At 36.6% G+C, this 17,828-nt stretch overlaps 4 protein-coding genes across 4 annotated transcripts; 2 read left to right on the top strand and 2 right to left on the bottom strand.

Moving 5' to 3' along the window:
• Window positions 1-3,351: 3,351 nt before the first annotated feature.
• Window positions 3,352-6,207, bottom strand: LOC105199113 (glutamate--cysteine ligase regulatory subunit). Its single transcript, XM_011166070.3, has 6 exons — window positions 5,731-6,207; window positions 5,369-5,431; window positions 5,163-5,280; window positions 4,902-5,101; window positions 4,694-4,808; window positions 3,352-4,489 (listed from the first exon to the last, which is right to left on the bottom strand). The coding sequence occupies exons 1-6, from the start codon at window positions 5,818-5,820 to the stop codon at window positions 4,338-4,340; spliced, it is 738 nt and encodes a 245-aa protein (XP_011164372.1). The 5' UTR covers window positions 5,821-6,207; the 3' UTR covers window positions 3,352-4,337.
• An 824-nt stretch (window positions 6,208-7,031) lies between these two features.
• On the top strand, window positions 7,032-8,269 carry LOC105199112 (transmembrane protein 14C). Its single transcript, XM_011166069.3, has 3 exons — window positions 7,032-7,389; window positions 7,745-7,934; window positions 8,009-8,269. Exons 1-3 carry the CDS (start codon window positions 7,314-7,316, stop codon window positions 8,070-8,072), a joined length of 330 nt encoding a protein of 109 aa, XP_011164371.1. The 5' UTR covers window positions 7,032-7,313; the 3' UTR covers window positions 8,073-8,269.
• Window positions 8,270-8,986: 717 nt separating this feature from the next.
• LOC105199110 (calnexin) lies at window positions 8,987-13,960 on the top strand. The gene is made up of 8 exons (XM_011166068.3): window positions 8,987-9,329; window positions 9,671-9,920; window positions 10,026-10,321; window positions 10,708-11,367; window positions 11,450-11,590; window positions 12,358-12,477; window positions 12,652-12,834; window positions 12,961-13,960. Exons 2-8 carry the CDS (start codon window positions 9,680-9,682, stop codon window positions 13,015-13,017), a joined length of 1,698 nt encoding a protein of 565 aa, XP_011164370.1. The 5' UTR covers window positions 8,987-9,329; window positions 9,671-9,679; the 3' UTR covers window positions 13,018-13,960.
• Window positions 13,961-14,004: 44 nt separating this feature from the next.
• LOC105199109 (myotubularin-related protein 6) lies at window positions 14,005-17,824 on the bottom strand. The gene is made up of 13 exons (XM_011166067.3): window positions 17,508-17,824; window positions 17,161-17,274; window positions 16,923-17,085; window positions 16,609-16,766; window positions 16,401-16,526; window positions 16,197-16,331; window positions 15,780-15,912; window positions 15,470-15,696; window positions 15,096-15,346; window positions 14,871-15,014; window positions 14,666-14,792; window positions 14,319-14,579; window positions 14,005-14,234 (listed from the first exon to the last, which is right to left on the bottom strand). Exons 1-13 carry the CDS (start codon window positions 17,529-17,531, stop codon window positions 14,091-14,093), a joined length of 2,007 nt encoding a protein of 668 aa, XP_011164369.1. The 5' UTR covers window positions 17,532-17,824; the 3' UTR covers window positions 14,005-14,090.
• Window positions 17,825-17,828: the final 4 nt, after the last annotated feature.

The raw sequence follows: 17,828 nt of genomic DNA, 5'->3' as shown, positions 1-17,828 counted from the left end.
ATTCGTCATTTATTCGGTCAGATCATTATCTATGACAATGTATGATCCGAAGAAGAGAGAGAGAGAGAGAGAGAAGAAAGAGAGAGAAAGAAGGGTGGGCTCCTCGGATAACGAGACGCGGCTACACCTGCCAGCTCTCGCACACGGCGGAAATAAAAGCTCTCCAATGCGAAAGGACGGTCGTATACCGCGAAAGTAGTAGATCGGGACGTTGGTCGAGCGAAGCGACAAGGGACTTGAGAGTCGGGCCCGCTGCCGGTGCTGCCGACTCTCCTCTCTCTCTCTCTCTCTTTTTCCTCTTTCCTCCGCGTTCGTCCCCCTCTCCCCCCTCTCCCCCTCCGACTTATTTATTCCTTTCTCCGTCGCTGGCTCCCTTTCTTCCTCGACTTCTTCTTTATTTCTGTCCTTTTGCCCGTTTTCTGCTTCCGCAAACGACAGCCGCTTATTTATATCCCGTCTTTGCATCGCGCGGGGCCGAGCGAGGGTGCTTTTGCGTTTACTCGCTACTGCCGAGTTGCCGTTGCCGTTGCTCCGCTGCTGCCGATCCTCCCGTCCCTAGAGAGAGATCTATCTCCCTCTTCGTCTTTTAAACTTCGCCGAGTTCTGCGAGTTGCCATACGTAACTCGCGTTACGTCACGTACTCTCATTAATCATCGTATTCTACGGACACCTCGCAACGGCTTCATTAATTACTAGTTGTTTATACGTTGCGCCGCGAGGCCTTATCCACGCTAATTTACTATCGATATACGTAGCTTCGCGAGCGTCCCACCGATAATTTGTTTTCGATATTTCTCCTCCCCCATCCCTCCCCAAGTTTCTCTCTCGCCGCGTCTATCCGCCGTTTTTCATCGCGTTATTAACGTTTCTTCGAACTGGCGCAAGGCAGATCCCGCAATAGTACAACGATGCTTTTCCTCCTCTCCCCGTTCTTTCACTCTCCTCGTCACCGGTGGCCACGTATCCCACCCTTATTTTCCTCCGAGGTGCATCTCGCTCGTGACGTGACGCTCGCGGTTGCATCATCTGTCAAAGCGGCAGTAAACGCGCGTACATATTACAGCATAAACGCGCGTCTGCATTTATTACGTGCCGTACGTGCACCATTCAACAGGAACTCCGGACTCGTTAAATAAAAAGAATAAAATGGACCACGTGGTGACGAGTCCTCTACGTCCGACAACTTAAAAAAAAAAAAAAAAAACATTGAAAACAAATTTTTCTTCAAAGTTGCGCCCTCTCCTTCCTACGATTCTCCCGATTTCTAGAGATGCAACCATGTGCAACTCGACCTGCAGTTGAATCTCTCTCGAGACATCGTCACTATCAAACATCGTTCCTCCTCCGGGATCGAACGAGAGTGATATCAGGGGAATGGGAAACGTGGCACGTGGAGGAGGGCAGGGAGAGAGGGCGGAGAATACGCACACACACCATACGCACACACACCGTTCGCGACAAAAGCGACCGGGCCGGGAGGAGAGCCGAGCAAATAAACGTTGAAAAGAGGAACAAAACCGACATTATGTGGCATTAACATACAAAGTATGTCAGACCCGCGATCCGCAGGCATAACATAGTATCGCGGGGTTCGCATACTCCGCTTCTCGACGCAGCGGCTGTGAGAATGAGAGAAAGAAAAAGAGAAAGAGAGCAAATATATATACGCGCTCAGGTGTGCGTGCGTATCCGAGAAAGAAAGAGAGAAAAAGACGGAAGGAAGGAAGGAAGGAGCTGCCGTTGAGCGTACGGAACGAGGGACAAAGGGGGTGAGATGACGAACGCGGTGTGCCGGCGACAAGGACGAAAGAGGGAGCGGAAAAGGCAGTGGCGAATCTCGCTAAATAGGCCCTCATGAGACGCGCCCTTTGGCGCTCCTCCCTTCGGTGTCCTCGTACTTAATCGAATTTTACGCACGCGACCTCCCCAGCAAACGAAAATGGATATAGAAATGAATTCATTTCGCACTTTAGATTTTTCGAATCTATTTTGAATCTAAAAATAATATAATATAAATTCTGAATTCAACATAATAAATAGCGCATTTCGTATTTCGATTCATATGAGTCCAGGACTCTAAGTACGAACTCGAATAAATTTAAGTAAACTAAAAATTGCAATTTTCAATTCACTTGAATTCATTTTCATTTGCTAGGTTACTGATTATTTCACAACAATAACTTATTCCTCGAGTACGATTGCACTGCAAGAAAAATTGGTCGAAAAACTAAAATATTTAGTCTAATAATGTTCAACTAAATGTTGGAATGATTTAATTAATTTTTTATTAAAAAAATGTAATGGCTGACATGAATAAACCTGTTGAACTTTTTTTTTGTACAACCAAATAATTGCTGAATCAACCTAATATTTAGTTGAACGTATCGAATCAAGTATTTTAGTATTTCAACAAATTTTTTTTCTGAGTACAATTATAAAAAGTAAAAATAACGATGTGTTACATGATGGTTTAGCAACTCAACATTAACACTCTGTACACACAATTGTTCTGCGCCTTCTCTACACATGCTGAATCACACCTTAAATTTAATTTTCATTATTTTAAAAAGTATAAAGAAGTTCTTCAATAACTCTCACATATATTGTACTTTAACATCTCTAGAAAGTATTTGTCTATTTTAAAAAGATTGTATATAATATTATAATTAATTACAGTACTTTCAGTTATTCAAAGAAAAATCATCACGTGTACAGAGTGTTAACATTAAGTTTATCATTGCTTTCAAAATTTTTAAGAGAATTTTGTTCTCTTCGCATTTCTCCTCTGAATCCGCCACTGGAGAGGGAAGAAAGGATAGCGAGACAGCGTTTACGTTATCCTTGCGGTCCTCCGTAGGTTCTCCAGTCCCTTCGCTTCGTTGTCGTTCCCGTGGTGTGTGTGTGTGTGTGTATGTGCCACGCGGTGGCGGCTTAACGCAAAAGAGGGCTCCCGGCAGCGGGGATCGGGACGAGAAGAGCGGAATAGCAGAACGGGCGGGTAAGGGAAAGATCCGAGAAAGCAACAGTGCAAGGCAGTAGTGGCAAAGGGAAAAAACGAAGCGCATATATCGGGGCCGACCGACGACGACGACGACGACGACGACAACGATACAACGAGGATACGCGTACACATACACGCATATATACACAAAAGGATCTCCTTCGATGTCACCACCGTTCGTAAGATCGGCTACTGCTAGCAAGGGCTGCGAGTTGCTCGAGAACGATAAAACTTTCGCACGTGGAAAGAAATAAATATCGAACGGCAATGACATAATACTAAAAAAATTTCTTTTTTTAATTCAAGGATAAAATATATCGTCGGATCTTGTGAAAATAACATCTTCATATTCTTTTCCTTTTCATGAAATTGCATTGATTTATTTCTCAAATAGTTTACAACAGTTAAACTATTGAGAAAGTTATTGTGAAGCTAAAAAAATGCGTGTCTACGTACGCTATGCTATAAAAATGTATACAAAATTTATACAAAAACTACTAGTGTAAGAGCTAGTCAATAAAAGTAAAATGCATAACGTAGTGCTATTAAAGCCTTAAGTAAAATTATATACAATGTTAAAAAAATTTAATCATAAATTAAAAAGTGTTCTCTAAATTTCTTTGAATAAAGTCTCACTCAAAATGAGTGAAAATTCACTCTAATCAATAATGAAAATACTACCACTAAGAACAGATTGAAATTGCACTTTTTATAAGAATGAATGTTTACTTCCAATGAAAAAGTAATTTTCATTCGTTCATAGTAAATATTTTATTTTATTAGAGTAATACGTCAACATAAAAACTTACTTTAAGAAAAAGTAAAAAATTCACTCTAATTGAATAAATTTTTCATTTTTTCTTACAGAATCTTTTATTCCATCGTTATAAACAAATTCACTCTACAGATCTTAAATTTAAATTCATACGTAACAGTAAACTTATGTTAACGTAAAGAAAATCATATCATTATGATAGCACGACGACAAACAAGTGCAACTCGCGTCGAGCAATCTTCTTTCTTAGTGTTACATTATTTCCAATTATGACATAGACATATCAGATTTATTTTTTATAATTACAAGTGAAACCATTCATTTCACTTCACAGAGTAAAAGAATTCACTCCATATGAATGAAAAATTACTGAAATGCACTAAAACTTGAGTTAATTGATAATCACTCCATTTTTTTAATTGAAATTTTACTCAAAGAAATTTAAATTTAGATAATGTAAAACATGTTAATATAGAGATATGTAACTTTAAAATATTAACTTGTGCAGCAACAAATAGAAATACTAGGAATAGAAATCATTTTTAGTAATACTACTGACGTTAAGATTTAACATTTGACTTATTAATGCGTAGTAAGTATCCTTTTGACGATAAAATTCCACGACATTTGAGGTGAATTTGATATCTTATCAGCCACTGCAAATAGACAGAAGTACCAAATATGTTCTCTAACACTTCTTGGGGAAGAATCTCTACAAAAAGGAATACCGAAAAATAGAATAAATGCTATGCTTAAAATCACAGATACAACAAACAAATTGATGAACAGGGAATAAAAAACAATTCAATATTGAATAAGAAACATTTTGTCTTCTTTATTCAACATGTTAAACTGTTTCTTTTTCCATTTATTGCATTTGAGCCTTAACTGCCAATTTTACTTGAAAAATACTTACGACTGGGATCACTATGCGTTAGCAGCTGAATATCATTTTCCTTGGTGAATTCCTGCAATGCTGGTGGCACCACACAACATGTAGCTAAATTAATCTGTACAATGTTTGGTTTTATCTGTAACAAATCAATTATCATTATGATCAAACATCATAATGAGAACAAGAATAGACTGAAAAAGAGTACACATTTTGTTTAACTTATTCTTACGTCAGCCCACTGGAACAATTCAATAAAAGTGTTTGTGTTGATGTCACTCAATCCAACGCTGCATAATTTATCAATTTTTACGTATTCTTCCACCACAGACCATATCTTTTTTAACGATAATAGCATATCTTCTGGACTCTCGGCACTTTTGTAAGCTATTACTAAAGATTCTATGGTGTTTGTACATAATGCTTCAAATGCTGTGAAATATAAGATACATCATTATAGGAATATATAAAAATATATTTATGACTAACGTACCTTGATCTAACGCCTCCTTCAACGAACTAACATCAGGAGACGAGATAAATATTTTTACAGTGATCTTTAAGTCTTTTCTATCTTCATCTTGTAAACTTGTGTCCCTCTTTCCACTAATCTACAATTATAATAACAGAAAACTTGTTAATCGCTCAGAGAAAAATACTTCCAATCGTTATTGAATCGCAAAAAAATCATATACATACAACTGTTGCGTCATCCCCCTTGCATTGTGCATCGTTCAGGACAATCTTCAGCGTCTCGATCAACTGAAACAGACCAATAAATTAGGTTTGCTCCGTTCAGAACTTCACGTATAAATGAATTCATCTGTCCACTTTTTCTTTTCACGTTGGAGAGACAAAGAGAAAAAGTGTGAGTCACACAGGAAGTTCAGCTAAACAGAACAGATCTCGTGACAAAGAGGCAACCTTGACGAAGGTGCCGCAACATAACCTCGGCCTCAAGGGCCGATAAGTTGCTCGTTGTCGCGCGATGACAGTGAAACGTACACTTCACACGTCATGCTACGAGGGGCGCAATGTTACGTAATAACCTGTCAACTGACCTCATCCGTGGAATTCTGACTCGCCTTCTGCCTTGCCTCGCTCAAGGAAAGTACGTTACCGGTGTTGACGAGCAAAGTGTGCGAGAGCATATCGAGTGACCGGGATTCTCACGACAAGTCCGAACTAACGACGGGCTCCGCGTGCATTTATACGCTTATATCGACGTTAAAATGATGTCATCGATCGTGACTATTCAATTCGTTCGCGTTAAAAAGAATCGCGAGTCACACAAGTCGCATTCCCTGCGAGCGTTGACGGATGTATGTTGACGAGTTTACTGGTTTACTCCCCGCTAACCTGAAACACAATCCCCCTCGATCTTTCTCATTTCCCCCCACCTCCCTTCGATCTCATCACGTTCTTTAACTTCTTAGATTTCCTGCCGAGTCAAAGATATTCTCCGAGAAGGAACGAGGAGCATTGGATCGCGCGAACTTGTTGCCGTGAGACAGCTCTCCGTGATGTATCAATTCTCCGATAAGAAACGAGATTTTTTTCCAATTTATTGATTGATCAGTTGCATTACGCGCAAATGCAACTTTGCTTTGTGAAAAAGCTACATTCCGCATAATACGACTGATCAATCGATGAATTAAAAAATTTACCTAATATAAATGAAGAGCCCGTCCGGAAGAAGATGCATCTCGATGCACCTTTTGTTTTAAAAGCCGCGATGTAGAGGGTGGCTCCACAAAAAAAAGTTTGCCGCGCAATTTTTAAAACTACGAAACAATTCTTTACGCGCAAACTCGTGCGCAAACGCCGCTTCGAATTTTTTGTCTTCGTTTGAATTTGGCAATGAGCGTATCGCAAATTTCCGTTGTGATAATGCGTCGTTGCATCCTCTCCATCAAATTTCTAAAAAAAAAATAAATAACTGAGAACGTCGTTTGAATGAAAATCGCACAAAATGAAAACCAAAGTTATATATACGTCTTTCTTTTTTCCATTTTCCGTAAATATCGTGCACTCTTTATTTTCGCAAATGTGGTAAACAATTTTTATCTCGACTTGTAATTAAGTTTAGTCTATAATTTGCATAATAATGAAAGGGAAAAAAACGTTTGCGAAGGAAATTGAGCCATCGCGCGCTAGAACAACGTTACGCAATCGCTTGAACGTGTCTGCAATTTCGTTATCGTTGACGCACGTGCGCATCATTCGAAATCCGACTTAAATGTCGCGGGACGTGATTGGCTGACGAGCGGTGGGTGGCAGCATTGGAATGACCGCAAAAAGTCACGCGTTGTCACCGATCACTCACTAATTACTAATTATCGTCGATCTACGTAATATATGAGCGTACGGACGTTATTTATTGCAATTGGAACCTCGTCGAGGTAATTATCGAGAGGTGAATTCCTCCCACTATGGACGGAACGGGCAAAGTAGGGAAAAGCTTCTTTTAGAAGTTTGTCATCCCGCGTAATTTCTACGTAATAAGTGCAACAACGGAGTTTGACACCGTGACACGGAAGGAAATCGTTATCTCCTGCTTATCATCCAGTAATTACATAAACAGACGTCACACGGCACACACAAGAGGCTCGAGGCGATTTTTTTATTTTTATTTTTCCCGAAAATGCCGCTTGACTTCACCGCATTTGCGTACGCCACTATGGTGGCTGCCGGCGGGGTGACAGGTTACGTGAGATCGAGTGAGTTCGAAAATTGACTCTTCCTTCTTGCGCGTTTGATCCTTGCCGATATCGGCTCGATTTAAGGCTATGTTCAGAAACGTCGCCCACAAGCATCATTTTATCCTCGTTTAACATTCAATTACAATCTTTTTACCCTTGTTTATCCTTGACTACGATCACTTTATCCTTGTTTAATTTTCTATTACAATCATTTTATCTTTGTTTAACTTTGGTTGCAATCGTTTTACTCTTGTTTAATCTTCGGTTACAACAAAGGTAAAATGACATGGGGGAAAGCAGGCTCTCGTTGGACGTTTCCGAACACATCACTGGAGAAACTTTGGGTTAATGATTTTTTTTTCAAATTTTCCAGATTCCGTGATTTCACTGGCCGCAGGTCTTATTTTTGGCTCGGCTCTGGGTGTTGGTGCTTACCAGGTCTCCCAGGATCCGACCAACATTGGGGTCTTCCTGGGGACCAGTGTAGTCCTTGGAGGCATGATGGGTTATCGATTTTATAACAGTGGGAAGATAATGCCACCCGGATTAATCGCTCTCGTAAGGTAACTAGATGCCCCTTGCATCAGAAATTTTGCACGTTGCGAGTCAAATATACTAATGTTGGAATCATTTTCAGCACTCTTATGGTAATAAGGACAATCGCAAGATATTCTTCACATTCTTCCTTGAAGACTACATAAACTGTAAAATATTTTGTTCTTCAATTAATGTAACCACTGAGCGTGAATTCGACCAAAGCGTTAATCCCAGAGTACGCTACAGATATCGCATTTATTTATTAATATTTCCGGTGCAAGGGGAGATGGAACAGTGTTGTAATTAAAGAATTTATAGGAATTGTATGTAAAAAAATATATCTTTTTTTGTCTTGCTGGTAGATTGAAATCCTCAATGTTCCTATTGTTTTTAACGATGTAATTGTTGAACGCATCACGTTATGATGCACAAGTACCTAAACATTTGCAATTGTTTTCGATGCAATTGTCAAACATCTGATATATGTTTTTGTCTGAACTCGTACAGGGTTCGTATTTTCTTCTTTTCTTTCCGATGCAAAAATAAAGGAAGGAAAGATGCAAGAAGTGCAAAAAGTTCAGTTAAAAAGAAGACCATTAATGTTATTTGCTCACTTTATATAATATTTATGGTATATTATTTCAATATTCGTGAAATATGAAAATGTTCTATGAATAGTGTTTTTGTTAAAAACTTACTGTGAATTATGCATAAAATATAAACTTTATTACGTTTAAAAGTTATAATCCCAATAATTCAAAATATTGAAGTAAATAATATTTACTTTTCAGAAAATATTCATATAATATCAGGAGTGAACATATTAATCACTTTTTGGATCTATTTCTAGTATCGTTATCCTTATTTTCGATCGTTGAATTTGAACGCGGGCGCCAAGACGTCCGACTCGGTATTCCACCAACTTCAAGGTATACGCGTCGCGTCGACTGTCGCATGTGCTCGGTGCAAATAAAACGGAAACGGACGTATGTTCGTCGTGCTGTGTGGGAGAAGGAGCGAGGCGGCAGAGTGCAGAAGGTGCAATTAGGTGCAGCTGCGCGAACACAACTGATATGGACCTATCACTCGGGCTCAACGTGTCGCTGACGAAAACACGTTCGACGCGCTCAACGTCGTACCGTGCAGTACTGTGTCGTTGGAGTTGGATGTGCGCGTGGACGTGTCGCAGGCCGACGAGCGGGTGCGAGGGATCTCGACCAGGGCCACTGCCCCAATTAACGTGATCTCGCCGGCGACTTCCGGAGGGCACCGCTCCTCTCAGGAACGCGTCGCAGGGTCGCTCTTAACGTTGACAGATTAAATTATCGTTATTAAATAATCGAGTGACGCGTATCTCTCCCGGTCTCGCCGCTTTCACGCCGTCCGAAGATTCGGTGATTTGACTTCCTCTCACACCACCGGTAAGACGATTTTTCTCCTTCGATAACCGCCGGGCTAATTTAACTGAACAAGTGACGCGTCACGCCGCGCTCACAATGCCTATGTGTGTGTATGTGTACAAGTTCGAGGTTAAGTTTCGCATGACTTGCTCGCACCGTCTCTCGAGTGCGTCGTTTTCGGAGACGTAATTTTAATCGCCTTAAGGACCAATTGTCTTTCTCTTACGTATTTTGTGAACCTCTCGGTCTCTCTCTTTTCGTTAGGTTCATTTTGTAACACGCTTCGAGTCACACGGTTGCGCTTAAGTGAATTAATGGATTAAGCGAAGGCGTTACTCTCATTTCGCTTCCCCTCGTTTCAGGAATATGAAATGGCAAGAATCGTGGCATGCGTCGTGTTGATTTGCCTGAGTGCGTGTTGTAGTATTTTAAATGCGGATGAGGACAGCAGTGTCAATGAAGCGTTACAGAAGCCGGCTTACAAAAGTCCAGAACCTTCCGATTTCGTTTACTTAGCGGAGCACTTTGACAGCGAGGAGAGATTTACGAATTCATGGGTGTTGTCGGAAGCGAAGAAGGACGATATCGACGAGGATATTGCTAAATATGATGGTTAATACGAAATTTTTATAACTGCTTTCAAGTCATTAGATTTCTTCTGTGTAGAATTAATTAAAAATGTTCTTTTTACATGTCCAACTTTTTGTTATTTATTAGGAATTTGGTCTATTGAGGAACCTAAGAAACACGGTGAAGATGGAGATCTAGGATTAGTGCTTAAGAGCAAAGCTAGACATGCTGCCGTTTCTACTTTATTAACTAAACCATTTTACTTTGAAGACAAGCCCTTGGTTGTACAGTATGAAGTTAATTTTCAAGAGGGACAGGAATGTGGTGGTGCCTACCTTAAGTTGCTCACGTTAGATGATAAATATGGAGACTTGAAACAGTTTCAAGATAAAACACCGTATACAATAATGTTTGGGCCTGATAAATGTGGACAGGATCATAAGGTATTAGCATGCGTGCTTTATTTTGCCTTAGTTTAAATATGTCATATAAATATATCCGATGTATTTGAAATTCATGTTTATATCAATTCAAATAAAGCAAGACAAGCTAAAGAGTCATGCTGGGTGTTGTGAACCAAAAACAAAACAAAAGCCAAAATAAATGAATAAACGTTTCGACCTTTAATCAAAGGTCTTCCTGAGTACAAAACTTAGAATCTATAACAACAAGCATTTAAATTACATTAAGATGACAAATCTCATCACAAAATTAACGCATCGAATTAGTTGACAAATTAAAATCATATTAAATGTGAAACTGCAACATCTGCTTACAAAAATCATATGTCGGAATCGCCGAATTCATGTTTATATCTTTTAATTTTCAGCTTCATTTTATATTTCGACATAAAAATCCACTGAACGGTACAATTACAGAGAAACACTGTAAGAAATCAAAGGATCGACTAGAAGACTATTTCAAGGATAAGAACCCACATTTGTATACTCTGATCGTACGGCCTGATAATACTTATGTAATCAAAGTAGATAATAAGCTCCACAATACAGGCTCGTTATTGGATGATTTTGCACCTCCTGTAAATCCACCTTTAGAAATAGAAGATCCCGACGATAAACAACCTGAGGATTGGGATGATCGAGAAAAGATTCCCGATCCATTGGCGGAAAAGCCTGATGACTGGGATGAAGATGCTCCGGCGCAAATAGTCGATGAGGAGGATGTTATGCCAGAGGGATGGCTCGAGGACGAGCCGCCCATGATACCAAATCCAGATTCGGTTAAGCCCGATGACTGGGACGTCGAGATGGATGGAGAATGGGAGGCTCCGGAAGTACCAAATCCGAAATGCGCAGATGTTCCTGGTTGCGGACCGTATAAGCAAAAAATGAAGAAGAATCCACGATATAAAGGAAAGTGGTTGGCGCCGCTGGTTAACAATCCTAATTACAAGGGAAAATGGAAGCCTAGACTTGTACACAATCCTGATTATTTTAATGATGAGCATCCGTTCAAAATGTTACCAATTGTATGTAAAAAAAGCAGAATGCCTTTTACAAACAAATACTTATTTAGAAAAATATAATATGTAATGCGCTGAAATATTTTAGAACGCTATTGGTTTTGAGCTGTGGTCAATGTCTCCAGACATATATTTCGACAATATAATTATAACAGATGATGAGAAAATTGCGAAGAAATGGTCAGATGATTCCTTTGAAATTCGACGTATTAAAATTGCTAAGGAAAACGTGAGTATCCTTTCATTCGCAATTTAACAAAATTTCTTATTCTTTCTAACATGCCTCACAATGAATTTTCACAATAGAAAATATACATGAAACATGATATATGGACATAAGCATAATTGTGTAAATTAAGTTTAAAAATTGACTTTTGAAGATAATTAACTCTTTAGCATGCAAATTATAACATGCAGGATTCTTTGTGGGGTCGAATGATGAGGGCGATGAATTATAAGCCAGGATGGTGGGCATTGTATTTCTTATATTGCGCGATACCAATTGTAGCTTACATCTGGTATCTATGCAAACGAGCTCGTGAGGTACATTCGCGTAGACGAAAAATAAAAAATTGAATAAAATGTTGAAAGTACTTGCTTGGCAACATAATAAATATATACAAATGCATAATGTATACTAATCTTGTATATTATGCAAATATTTTTTGTAATATTTATTTTACATTAAATGCATTAGATTTAATATAACATTTATTTTTATCTTTTACTTTTAAGTTGTAATGTTAATTTTGTATTATATATATAATCCTCACTCGCTCCTTAGTAATGAAAAGACTTATTCATTGTTTAAAGACCAGTAATAGCTTCATTTCGATTTAGAATTTGTATACTTTATAACATGTGTATTACAATTATGTATGCTATTTAATTAATATCACTTGAAATCAAATTTGATTGTAATGTATCAATTAGCATATAATTAGAAATCACTGTATATGCTTATAATGTATAGAATTTTATGATTATCTGATACAGTCGAGCATATGGAATCGGATCGCAATATTTACCGCGGATCATCCATGGATATGGGCAGTATATATATTGCTAACTGCAATACCAGTAGTATTGCTAATGTATTTTTGCTGCTTTTCTGAGGTATAATATCCAATTAGAAAGTAAAATGATTTAAATATTAGTTGCTTTATAAGTATAGTAGAATACAAGTCCTTATTCAGCATGTAGTGCTATTTACTTATTGTTAATACTATTATACAAATGCAAAATACTTACAAATGACCAAAATGTAATATATTGTTTTCAACATTTTAGGACAAAACAGATTTTAAAGATGAAGATGAAAGGCCTTTAGGAATGGCCGATGATTTTGATGAGGCTGTAGAAAATGAAAATTTAGAATCTTTGAATATTGATCTTGCTGAGCAAAAACCTATTATAGAAGAAATAGATGCAGAGAAAGAGACTGGAACAGAGGAAGTAATAGAAAGTGATAAGGTAATACATTTTTAAGCATTTTAACAGTGAGAACTGTAATTTATAGAGTCTTAAACTTTTCGATATAGATGCTTTTTTTTATTATAAATGCTTTGTTAAGTACAAGTACGCATATGATTTTTGCAGGAAACACCACTGATCAGTGGTGAAGGACCACGACGAAGAAAACCAAATAAAGAATAGGAAAAAAATAATTATAAAAAAATTTAATAAGAATATTATTGCGTTAAGATATTTATGTAAATTATCACATTCCACATTACACTTGCCACTGTGGATAGTAGGGTTACCAGTCATTAGCAAATTCAGTCACTGCAATGTGATCGATATTTAATTATTCGTCTAAGAATATTGACATTTGATATCGTATATGAAATCTTATTAATATATTTGAGAAAAAACTGTTTTCGAATTAAACATATGCTTTTGTGTAATGAGTGATGTATGATATATCCGTACTACGAAAATTTGCAATGGAGTGTTTTTCTTTAAAATGGACAATGCCTTAATAATATAGTGTTTATGTGTTTTTTAGCTATAACATCGTGAAATGTTGCGGCATTAAAGAATAATGTCTTATTCAGTTTGTATATTTAATGTTACAATTGGACAAATTAATAAGATAGTAAAGACGTCAAAGAATTGTGAATATATGTGAATGCATGCTATATATGAATTACGTCCTAATGTAACTTATATCGAATTTAATACAATTCAACGATTTCTATATTCTTCAACTGCTATGGCAAAGCCCACTTTGATTGCAAAAGCAAACAAATTTATAAGCATTTATCTACAGAATGTGCAAGTCAGCTTGTGTTCTCGTTATCTTTTAATCAGTATATGCGTATATATAATTTTTTCCTAATAATTATAAGAGGAATACAATTGACGATTTTTCAAAGTCAATGACGTAAGACATAATGGCATTTATCAAGCGTTGTATACCATAGTAGTTGATAGTTAATGATCTGTTATTATATTATTTGATGTAATATTCGCAAACTTTAATGTGTTAACGAATTATTTAAGTTAGAAATAAGTCCGCATGGTACATATTGTAATCAGGTACTACGTTGTTTGTATTAATCGATTATCCGAACGAAATAAAATTTAAAGAAATATAGAAAGGTTTAATATATGAAATATATTGAAATAATACGAGGTTGCTAGATATATGTTACGCTTTTTCATTACTCAAAGAGATGCGTACAAATATGGATTATAAGCATAAGTCGGCATTAAATAAAGTGTAATCAAGGACTAGTAGCAGATATACCGAAACTTTGGTAGCACGATTTGCACGTAGGTACGGCACGCTGTGACAGATGTCCAGATAATTTAGTATGTGCCGCCATGCATCTTGTACATAATACGTCACCGCAGGACCAACAATGATGCTGAAATGAAGTATAGTAAAAATTACAAGTAAAAAGAATATGAATGTGTTTTTATATCTTATGAGATATATTTGTCAATTGTACCTTTTTGTTGAAAGCATCGAATGTGGTAGAACACCCACATTCTTCCATATTCCGCGACGATTTCCATTCTAAAGCGACTGTCTTCAATTCATTTTCCACTTGATTCGCTCTTAGTTTAGCTTTCGTTTTTTCATCATGATTTGCGGTGTTCTCGATTATAGTCTCCGACAGAGAGTCTTTCATGAATTTATTATCGAATTTATGTTTTCCTTTCTTTTGAGCATTATTCGTATTTAAAAGTTGTCCCAAAGAATTGACTCGCTGTTGGAAATCAGAACAGATATAATCGAACATTAATTTTTTGTTAAAATATATTTTAAAACATTAGTCCAAATTGTAATGCATACTTTTAACAGAAGCTTTACGTGATCTTCTAAAGAACTTGTGTGATCATAAATCGTCAGAATTAAGTCGTCGCACGCTTCTCTAGGATGTATTCCATTCTCAAATCTAAAGTATAATCCTCTCCAAAGACTGAAAAATGATACAGTTTACATTCAAGCTACATTTGCTAATATCGAATATAAATCACAAAAGTTATATATTTATTACACGATAGATTGAGGTGCCAATTTAGGTTGAAGAATGTCAGCGGAATCTTCGTTATTGTAACGATTACATCTGTAGATTGGGTTTATATACTCGTTCATATTATTTGCTAAGTAGCCCCATAACGAATATGTTCGCTCGGATAATCTAAATTAATGGTTCATACTTGTAATTTTTTTTATTTAGAATGGATTTATTACATAAAGAAAAAGATCGATAAAAAAGTACCTTAATATTTGCCTTTCTTTCTCAGTGTTTCCGATGAACGTACCGTGTTGACAACTATGTACATGATCATGTAATGTTAAAAGAAAATACTCATTGAATTGAAATTTATATGGATATTGCTGTAGCAATTGGTACGTTGCATCTATAAATTGTGTAAATATCGGTGCGAGTTCTTTACCATCGCTACTGACATAGCCACAGCGGTCACTAAATTTATGACCAAACGACAGCCAATCCTTTTCTATTAAAGCCTGTAAAAAAAGGGGGGCCTTTTAAATCTTATTTCTAGGATATAAACTGAATCAAGTAACTATAAACATAGTTTAATCAAATAACTATAAACAAACTTTAAGAATGGCTACTAAATTATTTACTTGAAAGCCTTGGATCGTTCTATAAAATGGATCCAACATTAATGCGGCCAGGGAGCACACTTGCGCTGTGCGATCCCATCCATCGCTACAATGCACTACCACGCTCACGCCGTTTGAAACTGCTCGTGCGATGAACCAAGCGGTTTCCAGGATAGAACGAATATGCTTTAGCCAACCGCTGCTTTCAAGACCGCTCAAGAATGCACTCATGGAGGTTGATCTTTGTACTAAGTTTAAATAAAGATAAAAATTTAACAATTGCATGGATACAGCCGAAGTCTTACGCATAAGTTTTAATTTTTATACTTACAATCCAAAAGTTTATTTAAACTCGTTCTCATTACATGAATGTTTTCTATTCCGAAGAAATGAAACTTGATATTGTCATAGAAATTTTCGTTTTCATATCCTTTTCCTGCAGCTCTGTTAGCAAAGGCATTAATCTAATCCAACAGAATTAAATTTCGATTTTTAATGGTATTTTATATCCATAATTATAAAATTGTTTATTTTATATATTTATAGCATTTTTTATGACTGAAATAATTAAACATAGATTTGTTTTCAAAACTGATCAAATAAGATGTTCTAATTAAAAAAAAGTTTAAAAAAAGATGTTTCCCATTTTCAAATCTAAAGAATGAAAAAATATGAGAAAAGTAGTAGACAGATTAGAATTAAATCCAATATTCCACTGAGGAATTATATATTTTAATTTTATACTCACCCGTGGCCTTGTATCAACAACATACATATACCGGGAATTAAGATTTGTACATAATATATTATGCATCATTTCTTCGTCTTCTGGACACCGCGCGCTAAATCCCGAGAGTGGTTGACTGCAGCGGCAAATAGCAGCCTAAAAGTATTATTTCATTTGGAAGAATTTCTTTCAACCGCTACGTTTAATTTGTTATTTCGCTCGAACCTTGTTTGAATGCAAATAAGTTAAAACTGGTAGCCTTCCTCTGCTTCTAAACTTTGCACTGCCTAATAAAATATTTTTAGTAGATGTACTGGGAACGTATAAGTACTTTGGATAAGTATCGCAAAGCTAAAAGAATTGGTAGTTTAGTTAATAACGTTGAAAATTTATAAAATGAGAAATATAAATACATGCACAATGGAATATTCACCTCATAATTAATATTTAAATACGAAAGCGACCACTCCTCGTTTGGTACACCTTGCCGTTGAAATTCGCTTTGTACATTGAAGAAGTTCCATCCTGCGTGCTGAGGTAATGTATCCTTGCTTTCTTGATAATTGAAGCAATATAAATCTTCTACGCTAGCTACATAGAAATGAAAACAAGATTATGAGCATATACATTCTTTATCTTATCAATCATTATCTTGGAACTTATTTTTTTCACACATGTATTATTGTAACTTCTTTAAAGAAAATGTAAAGATACTTATGCATATGATACTGAAATGTAATTGGTTACCTGGGCAGGATAATTTCAATAACGTGAGATAAATCTCATGGCAATCGCGTTCCTTTGGGATAACAAATGTGACAATGAAGAAATGTTTGCATTTAATATACAATGGTGATCCTGTGGTTGTCAATGGCTGTTTCTCTATATTAGAGATATGTGTGTACAGCACCTAAAATTACAACATCATTGTTATTTTCCATTCAGCAAATTTAGCACAATTTTTTGAGAACAATGTATGATTTACCCATATCTTCTTTTTGCCACTTCTTTCAACAAAGATGAGGTGTGTCACTGTTAGGTAGAGTGTGCCAATGGAATGATTATTGCTATACTTATCAAGCATCCTCACATTCTCTATCTGCAAAAGATATTTTCCTTTAAAGATTTATATTGTGTGTAAATATATAAACAAAGGGAGAGATATTATTTTCAAACACTGTGATTTACCCTTGGTACAATTTAATACAAGAAACATGTATCAATGAACAAATAACATATAATTATATATATGTGTAATATTTCTGTCATTGTTATTCGTTACTGCTAAATTATGAAGTATGATGAGAAATATGAATCAAAAATTGCTCATACCTTAGGGACCTTTATCTGATCCATCTTCGTAGCCTTAAAAACAGCTGTACGAAATCGAATAACTATATTTTATTTAGGCAAACGTAACGATTAACACACGCGCATAAATGTCATCCGAGTTTCATGACGGCGGCGGGCTAAAAAATAATCATTTGTTCCGAACTGTTCTAAACGTACGCGGACACTTGTCACCGATATCTTAAGCTAATAGGCAAGATTATACATATATTGCTATTACTCTTTGTGTCCCCTTTGAAAGTGACAGATGGTGACAGATTGCAATGTGTACATACATACAATGCGCGACAGTCGGTGCACTTG

Source organism: Solenopsis invicta, chromosome 2 (genome assembly GCF_016802725.1).
Source record: "Solenopsis invicta isolate M01_SB chromosome 2, UNIL_Sinv_3.0, whole genome shotgun sequence".
In the NCBI taxonomy this organism is placed as follows: domain Eukaryota; kingdom Metazoa; phylum Arthropoda; class Insecta; order Hymenoptera; family Formicidae; genus Solenopsis; species Solenopsis invicta.
This window is presented reverse-complemented; position numbering and strand designations above follow the sequence as displayed.